At 42.6% G+C, this 19,430-nt stretch overlaps 1 protein-coding gene across 12 annotated transcripts in view; it reads right to left on the bottom strand.

The window, feature by feature from the left end:
• Positions 1-19,430, bottom strand: part of magi2b (membrane associated guanylate kinase, WW and PDZ domain containing 2b) — a 738,212-nt gene that overhangs the window by 569,144 nt on the left and 149,638 nt on the right. For 11 of the 12 annotated variants that reach the window (XM_077515476.1, XM_077515479.1, XM_077515478.1 and 8 more), the window contains one exon: positions 6,061-6,285. In XM_077515476.1, the coding sequence (XP_077371602.1) occupies positions 6,061-6,285 (225 nt within the window). Of the gene's footprint in view, positions 1-6,060; positions 6,286-19,430 lie in introns of those variants that run through there. The other variant, XM_077515486.1, reaches the window with a different exon arrangement.

Raw genomic sequence — 19,430 nt, 5'->3', positions numbered from 1 at the left:
GTTGAACGTACCGGCATAAATGAGGTATCAAAAGATGCGGCTCAATCTGACTCAGTGGGGGACTTTATTTATTTTTTTTTTCGGAATTCCGAGTTATCATGGCGACACAATTCCCAAACCCCCCATCAAAAAGTCCCACAGGAATCAATGGAGAAGGGGGGAAAAGATCCACAAATCAAGCACCTAGGGACTGACCTGATTTCAACAGGAATTGACCGGGAAGTAGTCTAAAATCAACAGGAAGTGACCTCATTTCAACAGGAAGTGCCTTGATTTCAAGAGGAAGTGACTTGATTTCAACAGGATTTGGCAAACTGTTCAGTGCATGCGGCTTGCAGGAGTCAGCAGTCACATCCAAAATTTCCGCTGAAATTTTTTCTAGTTTTAGCAGCTAGCCTACAATGTCAAGGCAACAGTCATCTGATTAAATGCATAGGATTGTGAAGCAAGTAACCCCAATTCCTGCTGTACTGTTTGCAACAATATGCAGGCTATTTTGTTAAACTGTTTGCAATGTGGGTGGCACGGTGGTTGAGTTGTTAGCATGTCCTCGGGTTCGAGTCCAGGCTCCGGCTATCCAAAGACATGCATGGCAGGTTAATTGTGCGCTCTGAATTGTCCCTAGGTGTGCTTGTGTGGATGGTTGTTGGTCTCTGTGTGCCCTGCGATTGGCTGGCAACCGGTTCAGGGTGTACCCGGCCTACTGCCCAAAGCCAGCTGAGATAGGCTCCAGCACCCCCGTAACCCTTGTGAGGAATAAGCGATCAAGAAAATGGATGGATCGATGTATGCGATGTTTGATGGCTGGCAAAATAATAATAATAAAAAAAAATTAAGAAACAAAGACATGGTTGTCTTATAGTGGATGTGAGTCTTTCGGCATCATTGTCAACTGATGCGCAGCCTTTTGCTTCTCTGCTGAGGGAGCAGAAAAACAGCGCGCAAGCATCACTGGAGGTTGTTTCTGTCAAAGGCCAGATGTAGAAGCAAAAATAGCACGACACACGAGGAGGCTACACACGATGACATGCTGCAATGAGCCAGAACAAGCGAGGAGGAGATGGAGAAGGAGGAGGAAGAGCGGTCAGGAGAAGGAGAAGAATAGATCGACGTATTAATAGAAGCCAAGCGGTAAGGCCAAAGGACATCAGATCAATGATAATAGAAATGCCATCAAGGTGCCTTTGAGGCTCGTGTTATATAAGTTTATGGACCCGGTGCAGCCGCATCGACCCTGAGTTGAGCGTATTAATGTTGGCAACGAGCGGTCCGGGTGCCGTCATCAGGCAAGATTTATAGATATGCGGCAGACACGAGACGGTTTGAAGAGGCAAAGTAAACTCCTTATTTATTCCATCAGGAGAGAATAAAAACGGAATGAAGCCGCTCGTTTATATTAAATTCCACGTGTGCGCTCGTGAGCAGCAACCGATAGGACCGTTTGGGGCTCCAAAAAGAATGTATTCTTTTGAACTTTTCAATCTTTAAAAAATATTTTCATAACTCTTCTGAATGGTACCTTTGTCATGGACTGAGGGGGTCCGTATGACTTTTACTGGCACTAGCAACTTTGAGGAGGGTGGTAGGAACACTGCCACACAAAATCTACAAACATGCAGGCTGCTTTACGGCATCAGCCACTTCCCCCTTTCTCCATTGGTTAAAAAGACAGCAATCAATTTGAATGTTTGAACATCTGTACGATCTAGTATTTGAGAGTGTACCAGTCTTCAACAATTTAAATTGTACCTTAATTTTTTTTTCGGTATCGATTGAAACTGGTACGTTCCCTTTGACATTAATTTAAGATTGCAAAGGTTATCCCAGTTTTGAAGTCATGTGATCCTTGGCTTTTTTCAAATTACAGACCCATATCAGTGCTTCCATGTTTTTCGAAAATTGAAAAAAAAAACTGGTATATAAACAAATTCTTAAACACTTAAACACACATAAAATACTTCATGAACACCAATATGGATTCCGCAAAATAAAAAATTTAAAAATCTGCTTATATGGCCGTCTTACAACTAGTTGACAAGATTTATGGATGTACACACTTTAACTTTCTCTCAGTCTACAGATTTGTGTTTTTGTTAACCTTTTGTGATAATTTCGTCCTAAACCCCCACCTCCCCAGCCTGTATTTTGCCATTTTGTGTTTGTTTTGTAAACAGCGGGACGTTTCTGTGGAAAAACAGTGTTTAAAACCCTCCAAACAATTGCAGAGCGGGGGGTGGCGTGTCGCAAACGGGGCCGGGCGAACGTGTCAGCTGCGTGACGTCACTCCCGCGGCAATTTGAAAGCACGCACGGACTTTTTTCACTCACTCACTCACTCACTCACTCACTCACTCACTCACTCACTCACTCACTCACTCACTCACTCACTCACTCACTCACAGAAGCTTACATGTGTGAATAAGTGAATGAAGAAAAAAATCCGTGAGAGAAAGTTAAAGTGTGTACATCCTGTATTTAAAAAGTGCATTTTCCTGAGTGAATCCGGCAGACAGCCCCTTTAAAGTAGCACTAAGGATATTTTCAACCTTAATAAAATATTTGCCGGCAGTAAGTCGGATTCATTTGGACTCCACCAAGGTTGCCCTTTGTCACTGATTCTGTTCATAACTTTTATGGACAGAATTTCTAGGCGCAGCCGAGGCGTTGAGGGGGTCCGGTTTGGTGGCCTCAGCATTGCATCTCTGCTCTTTGCAGATGTGGTGCTGTTGGCTTCATCAAGCCTCGATCTCCAACTCTCACTGGAGCGGTTCGGAGCCGAGTGTGAAGCGGTTGGGATGAGGATCAGCACCTCCAAATCTGAGACCATTGTCCTCAGTAGGAAAAGGGTGGCGTGTCCTCTCCGGGTCGGGGATGAGATCCTGCCCCAAGTGGAGGAGTTCATGTATCTTGGGGTCTTGTTCACGAGTGAGGGTAGGATGGAGCGGGAGATCGACAGGCGGATCGGTGCAGCGTCTGTAGTGATACGGACTCTGTATCCGTCCGTCGTGGTGAAGAAAGAGTTGAGCCAAAAGGCAAAGCTCTCAAACATGTTAGAACTTTACAGATCTCTGTATTTACAAAATAAAAGCAGATTTTTGCAAATGTGCAAGTTGCAATATTTTTACCATTTCAAATTAAACAAGATATTCAAACCATTTATAGAGTAACAAAATAATTGTAAATTAATTTAACAATAAACTAATTGTTGAGTAATAATATAATCATTGCACCACTACACCGAATTGAACCGAATCAAATAGTAATTCTACTGAATTGAACATCGAATCGTAATGCTACTGGTGGCCCTGCCAAAACCAGCACTGGCTGTGCATATCACTTGCTTGGTCCAATATCTCGCATAGAATTTTTGGTCAATTTAGTATTTTTTATTTTTTTTTCCAAAGTCGGTCCCGCATGTTATTTTTGACAAATTATTTTCACCAATAAGATAGTTATATGTAATAAATGATTTTTATAGTAACAATAAAAGATAACTCAAAAATATCATATCTTATATATTGTGTATATGGTCACCGTGAAGGATATAAAATAAAATTAATTAAAAGAACTAGTCTGTAAACAAATTTAATGAAAAATGAAAGAAAAGGAGAATAATTGGGAGCAAATATTTCAATGTACATGACACGGTGTGTAATGCTCACTACATTTTGACCACAAGCTTTCACTATTCTATCCTTATGAAATTGTAATAGTCCCCGGTAATTATTGTCCTAAAACACAATGTATCACATGTTGTAAAATGTAACGATGGTAAAGCCGTGCACCATATAGCATGATTCGATTCGGTGGCTGAAGGATGGACCTCTGGGTGTCGGCAGAGGCGGGCGACGGGAACGTGCTCCTCGCAAATGGCGATGCAAATTGAGGGGAACCTGGGACATCCAAGCTGCCACTTGGGTTCAACTTCGAAAAGTCCACCCACCAGTGGTGGGCCACCACACTTAACCAAAGAAAGCTAGGAAGTGCGAGGCTTCCCCTTCACTACAATACTTCATAAACTATTAGTTTGGCTTGGCCGCGGAAATATCTTGCTTGCTTCCAAACGCAGAAATGCATCTAGCAAAAGTTCGGTAAGCTCCTTGCCTTGGTCGCTGGAGTATCTTGGTCGCTGGAGGATTTTGCCCATGTTGTGTGGTTTCTCCTTATCTTGCGCCTTTGCTTCATTAATCTTCGTACAATCACAAGAGCGGGGGTTGAAAATGACAGCATTATACGATACTGTGCAAAAATCTGTAGGGTTTCATTCACATGGGAGGACATCGTGAGAGAAAAAGTAACCGGAAAGTATGATTAGTTGGAGTTTGTGCGGTGTGTATTTACGACATTTTTTACGCGACGTGCCAAAGTCTGGGCCGACTCCACAGGGGGTAGGCATCTATCTCATTTGGCTGATGTCAGATTGGTCTTATTAGTCCTTTAAACGCAAGTGGGTGACATCAGTACTCGGTAGGGGTGGGACAAAAAACTGATTCGACCGAACCATCGTTCGTCAAGGGGAGCTAAACGACCATATAGGTAGCAAACTCGTCAACCGATACAAAATCCGCCGCGAATCCTTAGATACGTTGCTTGTAAAGCTGTGGACCGGATATCGCGTGGCTGTGAATCGGTTGCGAGTGAGGCTTTATGGTTTTCATAACAATAGCAAGAGTTCTGCGCCGTGCTCTACTTGTTTTGTTTACGTTTCACTAGCATCACTATTCAAGCTACTTCCGTGTTTACAGAGAGCTAGCAAAGTAGCGATCAGAGACGCTTCATTCCCCGGATGTTGTAAACATTAATGCAAAGACATCACACACATTTTGGGGGGGGGGGGCTGCCCACCGTCAACGCCGGACTCGCGGCGCGTCACGGGATAGTGCGCATGCGCGCATGCGTCACAACAAATGACAGCATGCAACTGAAGACAGTAGCAGTAGCATCGAGTCCTCTCTGTGCACTTGTATGTCTGTGACGATCCAATGCAATGGATCCAAACTACACAGGTATGTCCCACAGCCAACACACCAGCTAAGCTAAAAGCACACTACAAGCATCTCATTTCTCAGTTTGTGGATCCCTGTCAATGTACACAACTAGCATGAGCAGCAGACAGGAGAACTGAGACGTGCCCGCAATTACGTCATCAAACTCAAAATGAACGACAGCAACCGAAAAACAAACAAACAAACAAAAAAACATGAACAGTTGTGATTCCGTGCTCATCATCATGTCTCAGATAAAAAAATAAAAAATAAAAAAAAATTAAAAAAAATAGAAGTCAAACAATTACCAAAAATTAATGTGATGGCAAAAGAAAAACAAAAAATGTTGATAAAAAGGGAAGGGTACTTTTGGCAATGTTTTTGGATACATTAAGTGGTTTAAAATGTGTTTGATAGATTTAATGTTCCATAAGGTGGCTTCATATTTCTTTTGGCTGGATGGTAGGTTTATTTCATGACCTTAAATTTATGTTTCTGAACTACTTTACACTGTGCACATATTCTGTTTAATTGTCTTGGTGTGTTTTTAAAGGTTAAATATTTATATTTGAAATTAAATTATCAGCCTTTTGTTTTCTTGATCCTTATTTTGAATTAAAAAAAACAATTATAACTGTCAATAACGACTAATAAATATTGAAACTGATACATTTTTCAGTCATACGTCCAGCCCTTTGTTGCGGTCTATGGAAAAATGCCAATGCCAATGTCTACTCCCACACAGTCACAACTTCGAAAGACGCGCTAGAGAGTTTTTGCTAATGTTGGCATTACTATCTTCAGCTCGCTATTACGTACTTTCTTTTGTTCAGCTATGGCCCACCGCAGCTGTTTGCTTGTCTCAAATAAAGGTGAGACCAGCTGCTGGTAATGTTTTGGAAATACGTTACAATACGTTGGCCTTAGAAGTAGAAGTCGGAGGTGTAAAACTTAAAAAAGACAAGTATTTTTTCAGATGGTTTCATAATCACAGATTTTCAGAGGTGCTTCTTGAATGTAACCTCCACTATAAACGGGACTTTAGTGTATGATTATATGGGCTGTGGTATTTGTACCTGGCGTGATGGCCACTCCGTTGCCATTGACGACGGGGCTCTCCTCTTCCTCCTCCTCGGGCGGCTCCAGGCTGGCGCGCTGCTCCATGTTGCTCACCGACTGGTTCCTCTTTCTCTTGCCCTGGGCGCTGGGCCGGGCTCCGGGCAGCAGGGCCTCACTCACATTAAGAGGAGGGGCTGCTGGGGACGGTTCTGCTGGTGGCTTGGGTGTTCCGTAGAAGTTATCTAACCAGGATGACAGAGAGAAAGCAAAATGGTTCAACTGCATGTTCAACTGCATTATTTATGTCAATGCTAATATAAAAATGATAAAATAATGTTTCACCAGTTTGAGATTTTATTATTTACAAAGGTCAATATAATAAAGAAATTATTTGATAAAATAAAGGTTAAATGTAGAATATATGTAAATGTGGTGGCTTATCTTACAACAACATATTAATTCAATTATTAAATCTGCAATTTCTGCAACATTATGAGTTTGCAAATGTTTTCTTGTGACATTACAGCTATATTCTTGTAACATTAAAATGTTATGTTGCAACCTTACGATGACTGTACTCTCTTACCAGTGACATTATCTGAAAGTTTTGCTTTTTTTCTCGTTATATTGAAACTTTGATATTGTGACATTATGACATTCTAAACTTAGATGTTTTTGCAACATCATGATTTCATGCCGTAAATCTACAACATTCTCGTGGCAATATGAGTTCGTTTGACACGTTTTCCACAATTTTTTTTCATTATCTATATTTTTAATTTGCATTTCTCACAATAAATCACTTGACCAATAATTTAATAAGATGAATAAAAAATAAAATAAAATAAAAATAAACTCGGAAATACACAAAATATTTTGACTTTTATCCAGACTGCCCGAATTCTACTACTGAGCACAAGCACTAAGAATTGTCTACTAAGTTTTGTGCAACTACTTTTCTTTCTTCCGCTCTCTCTCTCTATCCCTCTCTCTCGCTCTCTGTCGTGTTTCAGTTTTGTTTGAGTTGGGTTTTTGTTTTATTTTGGTGAGAGGGTTTGTTGTCTGGTGTGCTGGTGTTTTTTCCCTGTCTCGTTAAGGTCTGAGTAGGTCCACCTGTGTGTTTTTAATTGGTTCCCTCTGCCCGCTGTGTGTCCCAGCTGTCTATTGTTAGTGTTCGTTAGTGTTGGTATTTAGGGAGTGGGGTTATGTCATGCGTTGTGGGAGCATTGTTGTATTGTGTAGTACTCTACCTTACTTTGTCTTTGTGTGGCAGTTAGTGCTGTTCAGGTCTCTACATTTAATCAAGTTTCTCTTAGTCTGGTCTAGTCTCTACTGTAGTTTGGTCAAGTTTATTCTGCGCTCTAGTCAAGTCTCTCTACGTTCTGGTCAAGTGTCACTCGCCGTCAACTCAAGTGTCTCTCTCCATCTACGCCAAGTGTCTCCTTCATGTCCACGTCATTCCAAGCCTTCCCACCGTTCCAAGTCTTCACACCATACCAAGTCTTCACGCCATAACAAGTCTTCACTCCATGTCAAGTCTGCCCACCTTCGTCCTGCCAAGTCTGCTCCACATCATGTCACGCCAGTCCATTTTCAGTTTAGTTAATAGTCATTCTCATTGCTGTTTGTCTCCCTGCCGTATTTCTCCGTCTTTGGGTCCATCCTCAACTGAACTGAATCCTCTCTCTCTCTCTCTCTCTCTCTCTCTCTCTCTCTCTCTCTCTCTCTCTCTCTCTCTCTCTCTCTCTCTCTCTCTCTCTCTCTCTCTCTCTCTCTCTCTCTCTCTCTCACGCAAATGTTACCCACACTCCAATAAGACTCTTGCTCCACCCCTCACTAATATTTGGAAACGGCGCTCAAAGGAGGCGGTGCCTGGAAGACACTTGAGCTTGCGAGTGGGGAGAGGGTTGGGTGCGATCTGACTGTGATTGACAGCAGCAGTGAAAACTACGATCTAAATAATTTCCATACTACCACAAGAATTGCTAAATAAACTAACCAAATGTTATCCAAATAAATCGGTAACCTGAAAATCGACATAAAGATGTTCACAAACGCTACAATTGCGTGTAAGGAGGCATGTACAAGACTGAGCCGGTGGGTGGAGCTACATCAGCCTCACAGAAGCAATGTGGGTAACTTGTGTACATCCAAAGAGAGGAAAAACATGTTTATCTCAGTGTTTAACCTGAAAATGGTACTACACAAACATTTTTTTCCCCCAAAATTTAAGCTTCCAACAAACATGCACTAAAATTCCAAAATAATGACCAGGGGTGTATTTCACAAAGCAGGTTCAACAAACTCTTAGATTAACCCTGAACGAGTTGACATGCCCTCAGATAGGAAACTCTGCTTTTTCGGTTCCAGCACAGCTGATTCCAGTGAGTTATATCAACGCTGAGTAGTTGCACCTAGAGTTACCACCAGACTTAAAAGACCGCCACAATGGCTGACCGTATTTACGCAAAAAGTTGCCACAGTGAACTGAATGAATGAGGAAATTAATTGTCGTGTGTGGCTGAAAGGAGACGGGTACAGGGAAATCTCAAGGCTCATTGTGAAAAAGCTGCGACTGGCCAAATTAGGTTCATGGACAATGTTACTATGGTAACTGATCGAGAGCTTAAATGACCTCTTTATGACACAGGCTAGAGTAACCGCTTATCCTCTGGTTTCAGTTACCTCCCTTTCTGAAAGAGAAGACGCAGTTTCTATGTCTCTCGGCTGGCCTTGGAACGCCTTGGGATCCTGCCGGTGGAGCTGGTTGAAGTGGCTGGGGAGAGGGAGGTCTGGGTTTCTCTCCTAAAGCTGCTGCCCCCGCGACCCGACCTCAGATAAGCGGTGGTAAATGGATGGAATGGACTTGTAATCAGTCAACGAGTACATCATAAACGGAGCATAGATGAAAACAAAGAGGATAAATAAAAAAATTTAAAAAGCTGCAACAACTCTTTTTTTTTTTTTTTTTTTTACCCCACACTCACTCATCTAAACACATACACACATACAAACATGGTCTCCCCGGTGGGGAAGCGAATCTACGCCGCCTTCTTTTTCTTCTTTTTTAACAACTTGAGGTATGTAATTGAGTGACGCATGTAGAGCGACAAAGTAAAACTTCATTTACTGACGCACACCTGACCGCGGAGCCGGAGAAATACGCAAATCTTCACTTTGGCCGCCGTTTTTCGAATCTTTCGTTTTTACTGAAAAAAATCCCCGCGGATGTGTAGATGACAGGGAAAGGCACTGAAAAATATCTCCTGTTTGCAAAAAAAAAAAAAAAACTACGTGTATAGAGAGCCTAGAACAGGCTAAAAAGCTCACCAATGTAGTGATTGTGTTGTCAGGGGCGACTGCCTTCAAATCTAATGGAAAGCATTGACATTAGCTAAGCATAAGCACGTAACGCTTACTCTATTTATATCTATGTCTGTGTTTTACACAGGCAGGCACAAGTCGTGCACACGTCTTTCTAGCTGTTATTTTTTATTTTTTTGTAAAGCCCTTTTCTACCATTTTTTAATCAGAATGGAAAATACTTTGTAAGAAGAACTAATATCCACTGCCAATAATTTTGTACTGCTGGGAATTTTCAAACTATGAAAAAAAGTCTCAATGAAACTGTACTGCATTGGTTGTTTTTAAACCACAAATAGTACTTCAATGTAACGGACAATCAGATATCCTCAATTAGTCCGTCACACCGAGGTCCGACTGTATAACCTTTAAGGTGAACTAAACTTGACCTTTGTTGAATTTTGCAATGCACATGTCCAACAGCTCACACCAACGACTTAGAAGGTTTTGCACAACTGGCTGTTCTTTAACACAGTGGTTGGCAACCTATTTTCAGTGATCTTTTCAGTGTCTGCAGCACATTAAAAAAAAAAAATCCTAAGCTGATCTGTGTTTACTCTTTGTATGTTTTTTATTATCTTACTACAAAGAAATAGAAAACTTTATATAGCACATGGAGTGGGGAAAAATGTGACCAAAAAAACAAATAAATGTCATTGTATGGGTTTTGGTTTGGGTTATTTGTCACGTTTTGCGTGTGTGCCTCCCTTTGTCAATTTCTTGTCAAGTTTTAGCATGGCCTCATGTTTTTGTCATTCCGGTCCCTGGTGTCTCCCAATCAGCTACCCAAACCACGTGTGTCTTGTCCAGGTGTCTCTCATTGCCTCCTCCCACAAACCCTGACAGAATGACTCGACCAACAATGGACCCAAACGGGGCGATATCGAAGCTATTGCTCCAAGCCGAGGCAATGTGTATTCACAGACATTTAACTGAGGCTTCGGTGGATGAAGCCCTGCGGTGTCTGGCTTCAGCCAGAGTGGGGCGGACTGGCGTGCTCCAGCCGCTCTCTGGCCCTTTTCTGGCGGTGCACGTCTTGCGCCCGCCACCTGATCCGGTGCCGCCACCCAACTCTGCTCCGGCGGAGCACGTCCTGCGGCCGACACCCAACTCTGTTCCGGCGGAGCCCGTCCTGTGGCAGCCACTTGACTCTGTTACTGCGGCGCACGTCATGCGGCCGCCACCCGACTCTGTGCCGGTGGAGCACGTCCTGTGGCAGCCACTTGACTCTGTTACTGCGGCGCACGTCCTGCAGCCGCCACCCGACTCTGTGCCGGTGGAGCACGTCCTGCGGCCGACACCCAACTCTGTTCCGGCGGAGCACGTCCTGTGGCAGCCACTTGACTCTGTTACTGCGCCGCACGTCCTGCGGCCGCCACCTGACAGTGTTCTGGCGGAGCACGTTCTGCGGCCACCACCCGAGTCTGTTCTGGCGGCGCACGTCCTGTGGCCGCCACTTGACCCTGTTCCGGCGGTGCATGTCCTGCGGCCGCCACCTGACCCTGTTTTTCCTATTGCTTCCTCCGTGTAAGTGGCGCGGGCTTGGAAGCGTTTGTTTCTGTGTGTTGGATGTGTAGTAGCATGGGTGTGTGTGTATGTGTGTGTGTGTGTGTGTGTGGGGGGGGGGGGGTAATCAATATATCCATACATGGTTTTATGCATCGATATTGGGACATGACAAGGTGTATTGATACGATATCGATATATCAATATTTTAAACCCAGCCCTATCTGCCACGCCTAGCTTTGCCTCCCCACACGGGTCCATATCCTCCCACAAACCCTGACATTAAATAAATAAAAGCTTAAATACAAGGGGAACACTTATGTTGTGTCGTGGGACGGAGCGGCCCCGTCCAAAAAAGGCTATGGTGACGCCGGCCGGTGCGTACCCAGCACAAAACAGGACACCATTCCCACATCCCTTGCAGTTTCAATTGCGGTTTGGGTGCACACTCAGTTGTTCTACTATAGTTTGAAGCATACATAGATGATTACACAAACATTCACACGATCAGCACTGACGAGACTACAGCGACATGCAAACCGCTCCATTCCGGGAGTCCAAATATGGGTGTAGTTTAGGAAAACCTTAAATGAGGCTTTTCGTGCGTTTCAGTAATTTTCATGTTCTAATAAATGACGTTTTCTAATTATGCTTAAAATGACCTGTGTGATTAAAAACAAGTAACACACTAGGCTGATTTTAATCGTGTCACAAATCTGATGTGTAAGTAGTTTGAATTTTTTTGTAACATACATACATCATGTAATTTATGATCTTAGGTTTTGGACATTTGTGATACGAGCTGCCTGGCTTACTCTATATAAATGGACTCACAGTTAGGTTTACATTTCACAGGCAATTTTGTCCTGATGGGCAATGTTTTAATTTCATTGTTGATGGTTCTGACAACATGACGCGGACAAATCTTTGAGGAGCACTCACAGTTACAGCGTATAAGAGAAAATTTCTGAATGCATTCTGACAAATGAAATGTGCATGTAGCGCTTCTTGCAGACTTATTGGCACAACCATCTGCCACACACGGTGGTATTTTCACCATAGAGACAGTAAATAACATGAAAACACTGCGGGAAAAATCTATATTTTCAAGTTCGGTGGGCTGAGTGGGTGGCAACGTAAGATGGCCGCCGGTGCCGTAGTCCATGGAACGCTCAAGAAGTTTGTGTGAATGAACAGACACATGGAGAGTTTAAGGGTACGTTGTTCATCACTGTTGTAAACTACTAATGACACAACAGTGAGGTTTCAAATAGGAGGCTCTCAGGAGGACAAAGCAGCTGACAAAAGTTGCCCATAAATGTGAGGCATCCATTATTACAACAGTAAAAACTGACTTTGGTTTTAACAAAATTAAAGTGTGTCTAAAAATAAATAATTCAACAATAACAAAAGAAAAATGTATTTATTTTTTTTTAAAGAGAATGAATAAAAGCTGTATCATAACCACTGGATGTATACTGGCCCCTTTTCCATATTCATTATTTATCCTGTAAAGTCGCCATCATGAGAAGTGAAATAAAAAATTACCGCAGACCGAGAGCTTCCGACCACACAACGATGAACATCAGAGGCCTCAAGCCTTTGTACCACATCTGCTCCAACCCCAAAAAACACGCACTCACGGAGGCACACACACCCACACGCGCACACACGGGCAAACACGCACACACACACCACAATGACGACTAAGCCTGTTCTCTCACACCTGCTTTGTAGCCTGACTGTCCCTTGAGGCAAAGTGGCAGCATTTGTTGGGGAGCAGGAACCTGCTGCTGCATTCAAAGACATTGCAAAAAACTGGTTAATTATCTGGTGGAAGATTATAAACCACTCATTGCATGTTCACCGGAGAGCCTGCTGCCAACTATGGCATAGATCTGTTATTAAAGGTTCCTCCGCTATTTTGCGGTTCTCTGTTTGAAACCCGTTATATTGCAGATTTTGAAGTGGTCACTTTATAAAATGGGTTTTTACTGGTTACAAGTCCGAATTTAGAGTTGTGCCTTCAGTGAATTGAGTGCCTTCATTGTAGTGCCGCAACAGGCCAGGCAGTACTGAGGTCTACTGGAAGAGGTGCAGTTTAGGAGAAGAGGCAGAAGTTCTCCTCATATAGATATATCACGCTAAATATAGGGATTACATATTAGGGATGTCCGGATCCGATCACGTGATCGGAAATCGGGCCCAATCACGTGGTTGCTGACTCGATCGGGATCAGACGTCTGCCGATCAGGACTCGGATAAATATATCCATTCATCCATCCATCCATCCATCCATTTTCTTGACCGCTTATTCCTCACAAGGGTCGCGGGGGGTGCTGGCGCCTATCTCAGCTGCCTCTGGGCAGTAGGCCAGCCAATCGCAGGGATAAATATATGAGGTTATTTATTTATTTATTTATTTATTTTTATAACATTTCATTAAATTTGGAGTTACGCGGTGGCAGTGAGACTTAATTTTTCCACACAACTAAGCGTGTGGCATGGCTTTGGCTTTGCTATTGCCCGAATGCCGTTGAGCGCGCTAAACAAGGAAATAGCTAGTTGATAATAAGTTATCTTTTACGTGGAAAGCGGAGACGGTGCGACTTGCATTGTGTGAAAGCTAGTGAGCATTTTGCGTGACGGAAAGGATATTGATGCGTTGCACGCTTCCCCGCTGCATTTCACTGAAGGGCAGCCAGACAGCCCCCGCCACATCAGGCGCTGGCGACTCTGGATGTGCTTCGGGTCCTCCTCGCGCATCCGGTTGCGGACGTGCTCTGGGTCCTCCCGGATCCGACTGCGGATGTGTTTCGAGTTCTCCCCACAGATCCAGGTGCAGACGTGCTTCATGTCTTCCCCACGGATCAAGCTGAGGCGGCCATTGGGACTCTGCATCGGTCGCCCTTCGAAAGGACCCTGGCGCCGAGCCTAGCTTAGCATAGCCCAGCCTAGCACGAGATGTCGTAGTCGTGTGGACGGAGATGCAGCAGATAGCATGTAGCTCCGACAAGGATTTACCATTCAGAGCAGTAAGATGCACAATAACGACCAGAATTCTACCACTTGCTTCAAGTTAAGGTAAGTCAATACGATACGGCGATACATCGCAATATATTGTCTCACGGTGGGTTATTGATATGCCTACGCCAAGTATCGATACACGCTATAATAGCTCCATTATTCCTTTTTGAGCAATTACCTGGCGGGCCGCTAGGGGGAGCGCCTCATAAAAATGGCGGGGAAATGTGAGGAAGTCTTCAAGGCAAGGCAAGGCAAGGCAAGTTTATTTGTATAGCACATTTCATACACAAGGCAACTCAATGTGCTTTACACAAGGAAAGACAACACATAAGCATCAAGAAACAGTAGTTAACATTCAGAGCAAGAAAGATAAATAAAAATAGGTTACAAAATTTACTAAAAAGAACATACAATAAAACATTCAACAAACTTTCAGGCGAAGAAGACTCAAGTAAACAAAACACCGGCTGCATACAATTCAAATTCAAATTCAATTTCGGATTTTATCATATGGAAGAGAGAAGAGAAAGACGTGGGTATATGCAAGAACTGTCTCACAATAGTTACACTGAAAACATAACAAATATGAACAGCGGCATCATCCATTGCTAAAAGTAAGAGCTAATCGTTTGTTACTTAAAGGTCAGATTTCAAGCACTTCCATGTTAATCTTTAAACCTTTAGAACACCTTTACAAAGCATGATTTTCATTACAAAGTGGTTATATTGTAGCTGTAAAGCAGCTTAATCACTAAATACAATTCAGAAGGTGCCCTCGACGATTTGAATCTAGGGTCCTGGTGTCTTCGGGTGTTTCCGGAGCTGTGACATCACAGACGCCAAAGTCACCACAGCAGCGTTCGGTTGTGTGCGCTTGGGTTGAGTTCTTTTCCAGTTCAACGACGGTTTATCGTGTTGCATTTGGTTGCACTAATGGTCAAGGAAGTGACAAGAGCTTCTTTAGCATTCCAAAGGGAAAAAAAAAACTCCGTGACCAGTGGATACGAAAAGTCAATCGGCAAGGAAGAAAGCGTGATGAGTTATGCTCGCCAACCAAGCACTTAAGCTTTGTGTTGATCATTTTGAGGATGTAGTGCTACCGTTGTTTCGTACTGTGCATCCGATAATTTTTTTTATGAATGGAAAATGCAGCTCAAGGTTGTCGCCGCGTTAACTTGTCATGAATGGCCGACACATTACTATTATTCCCATTAGCACAACGTGGCCGGCTGTTGAGGTCTTTCACGCTTTAGTGCTACAGAAAGTTGAGGTTGCTTGAGCAGACACAAGATGGGCGAATGACGAGGACGCTCCATAGACACATATCTATTATATATCTATGTACACACATTACGGTTGTCACAAGAACCGATACTTCGGTACCAAGTCGATACCAAGATTCTGAAAATGTGACGGTACTGCCTTTTCTACAATACCCGAAGTACCATTGGTACCGAGGCGGCATATCTGGTCGCGTCTTTTGTGTTGTTTTGGGGGTGTAAATGAGTGGTGATCTGGCAACCCACACTACGTCTGGCGTCACATGACTACCCTGTCGTTGCTACAATAAGTAAGAACAGTCAATGCGTGCAACATGGCAGTAGCCCGCACATCTGCGTCGTCTTCAATTGGAGCGGCCCCTCAATTAGTTGAGAAGAAAAACACCATAACTCGCATATGGAAGTAATTTGGATTGGATGAGGAAGTTGCCGCCACACTGTGCCCTCAAGGTGTTCTCTCGGGCAGGCCGCGAAGCATGAGCTACAGGTGACCGGATTTTTGATTGGGAACAAAAGGCTCAAATCAAATATTCCGATCACGTACTTTTTCACGAATATCGGCCGATTATAATCAGTGGCTAATCGATAGGAGCATCCCTAATACGTTGCCTCGGCCCACCGCCTATATAAGCTTGCTTTATTACAACCAGTGTAACCAAAATGTATTTGGATACAGTTTTTATTTCTTATGAACAACACAGGTACAACATAAAGTGTGTGGGAGGGGTGTAAAAAATGTTTCGTTCAAATGGTCTCTTTCATAGTCTATGGTGGATTTTCCCATATTGCTGTTGGGTCTGGAACATATTCGTCAATATAAACAAGGTTCACTAAATGGCTTTGTTGACCACATTAAATGATTATCTGGCCTTCCTTTGAGATTTCTTACCAATTTATTGTGAAAGCACTCTCAGCTGTTCTTTGAATGGCAGCATTGAAGGAAGCATGAAAGCGCTCAGATTGTGTTCCACTCGTAGCCAAATTGGATTTTCAGTATGCTTATCAGATTGAGGCCAAGATGGTGAGAAGGAAAGGCCATGTATGTTATCATTCAATTCTTCATGGGCATGCATCCACTCAGCCTCAAAATTTTATTGCATTTTCTTGTTTTACAAACACATTTTTGTGTGATGCAGGCGATTTTTTGGCATTTTTTTTTTTTTATCAGTGAATGAATAGTTCTCTAACTGTGCCAATCAATATGGCGCATTATTATCTTTGTAAAAGTTTTACTTGTAGTTTACACAAGTGTCAGCCAGAACCTTTCCGGTATTTTAAGACAGCCAATTGCCATTGCATTTTGATATTGCATTTGTAAAAAAAAAAAAAAAAAGAATTGTGCCCGTAAATAGAAAATGTGTACTAAAATAATTTGTGTGTAAAAAAAAAAATGTATGTAAAAAAAATGTGTGCATAAAAAAAATTGGACGTAAAAAAAAAAATTGGACGTATAAAACAAACGTAAGTGTAAAAAAAAAAAAAATTGTACCTGTAGAAAGAAGTGTAAATTTGTATCTGTAAAAATCATGATTTGTACCTGTAGAAATGACAACTTCGCCACTAGGAGTCACAAGTGTTTTTTCTGCTGCTGTCCAGTCTACTAGGAGAAAAGATTTGTACTCGTAGAGCTCCGTGATTCGTACTCATAGAGAAGGGGGCAGGCTCAGGAGGATTTGGGAGCGGGCTGAAGCTGAACCTCATTGGTTCAGCGAACGACAGTGGGTTGATCTCAAAAGAGGTCATGTTATTTCCATTAGTATGCACAAGGTCCGAAATCCCAAACAAAGAGAGTAGCGACACCAGCGTATGGTCTGTTTGGAAGAAGAGGATGTCGCAGGCATGAAAATTTCAACATGCTTCAATATACCAACACAGTGTGGAACAGCTTAAACGGTGGTTGACATGCAAAGACCTCAAAGTGGGCAAAACGAAAGCCGTTTTAGTATGGAGGTAAGATTTATTGTACAATCATAGCTCGACAGGTGAGCAGCCAAGGCAAGGGCATTTCTTCTCTTTCACCAGTAGCGTCTTTGCTGACCTCGGATCAGCTTTCACACATGTTGTGGTTCCTGAAGAGTAGATCGGCTTGCATTCGGCCCATTGCTTTCAAGCAATTTTTGCCTCGATTCTGGTCAGCTCAGCACACCACTGTTGCTAGCACTTGTCGTTCTTGATGATTCCTGAGCGCTACCCAGCCTCGCTCACCCAGCAGAGTGGCCCACGCCAGCTGCATAAATTTCTTACTCTGTTAGCGGTCATTCAACGCATCACTAGTGCCGCAGTTGTTTTTCTTTCCCTTCTCACTTGAAGCGTTTCTCGAGCCACTACATTCTCATAGATACCAACTGGCTGTATTCCTGAACGTTTATTATTATGTAGATGCAAAAGGTGAGTTAAATCACCCATAATGTCTGTCCAAAGTTTGTTGTGCAGTATAGCATACATGTGTGATATCACGTCAGCCCGTGCTAGTTATTAGTTTCGACTAGCATGCTAATGAGACTAATGATGCTCTTCACTCTGGTATTAAATTGGCATTTTGCAAATTGTGCTGAATTTCCAGGAATCATCGTCTCTTTTTTTTTTCTTTTTTTGCTGGATGCCCTTCCTTATGCAACCCACTAGGGCTGAACGTTTTTAGGAAAAGACTGAATTGCGATTTTTCTGATAAATATTGTGTTTATCATTCAATTGACAATTTTCTTCAAATCAAGCTTCACTGCAATAGTCCCATATGTACAGCAACATTTACAAACATGACAGAAAATGGCAACATACAATCAAAACATAAAAGATATACTTTATTAGTAAGATAATGTGTTAACTTTTTTTTTCATATTGTTAGAGATTTAACAGCTTCAAACATAGACTGAAGGCTTTGCAATATGGAATTAATTAAATCCTCCTTCACAGTAAAATGGCGAGTGTAAAATTGTAATAAATAATCTTGAATTATTTTGCAATAGGTTATTGAAATGGAGAGGTAAAGATTTCCTGTTAAAAGGATCAGAAAGTATCATAATTATTTTGCTTCTTTTCATTCAAAATTTGCATTTTCATGTAAGCATGTCTGCTTTTATGTAATGAAATGAATGTATCAAATAAAAATATATAGTCCCTTAGGATAAGATCAATTTAATTTAAAAGAAAAAAAGATCAACTAAAAAGAGTGCAAAGTACATTGTTGATATAAATATTCAATAGACATTTGATCAGGAACTCATCATGGCTGACATCAGCCATAAGCTATTCATTTCCGGTTTCGAGCTTGTGCTATTGTAGCTGTCGTCTTGCACTTCTAACCAGACTTAGGTGCTTTTCCGACTCTGCATTTCATATTTGTGATTAGCATTCGCTTCTCCATCTTTTAATGTCCTCTCTTCCTGCCTGATGTCTTGCATGCTTTGTGAAACCTCATCCCCCATTAGAGATAGTGCTACTTGTTAGGAGAGGCAAGGATTAGTTACGTGGAGGCGAGGACCTGCACCATGCAGGGAAAGTTAGCTTTGCACATAGCATTCGCGAGGAGCCGGGAGGTTGGATGACATAGACGTGATGCTTTTCACCATCTCAGCCTGGTTAGTGTGACCTGTCCACAGTAGCATTGGTGACTGGCTTATGGGACTAAGAGCGCTTTGACGATCAAGAGATCACGTTATCTGAGATCGCAATTTCAATCCCAAAATCACTCAGCACTACAATCCACCCATTTTTTATCAGCAATGGATGGGTATCAGCATGTATCACTATACCACCAGTGCCGATGTAATTCTTTTTACCATCAACATTTTCAAAATTGAATTCCTAAAAAGTTGTAATTTCGGAGATCCGTGAATTCCTCCCAACAGCGATGATATGTAATAATTAGTGTTGTTCCGATACCGTTTTTTGGCCCCCGATACCGATTCCGATTAGTGATGTGTCAGTCGCGAATGAGCTTGTACGAAGAGCTCTTTTAAGTGAATGATGAGAGCCGGCACCCTCCCTTGAGAGCCGGCTCCGTCATTTTCCATCGCTCTCTCTCTCTCCACCTATGTCGCTCTCTCTTTTTCGCGTGTCTGAAGTTGCACGTGGAGCACATGGCTCCGCCTCATCTGCGCAGCCGCAGACAGACAGAGACAGGAGGAGGAGCAAACAGGAGAGGAAAGGATGACACAGAAATTCGGTTTTTACAAGATGAGCCGAAAACGCAGTAACATTTGGAGACATTT

Source organism: Festucalex cinctus, chromosome 3 (assembly GCF_051991245.1).
Source record: "Festucalex cinctus isolate MCC-2025b chromosome 3, RoL_Fcin_1.0, whole genome shotgun sequence".
NCBI classification, from domain to species: Eukaryota; Metazoa; Chordata; class Actinopteri; order Syngnathiformes; family Syngnathidae; genus Festucalex; species Festucalex cinctus.
The sequence above is the reverse complement of the archived record's forward strand: the minus strand, read 5'-3'. Positions and strand labels throughout refer to the sequence as shown.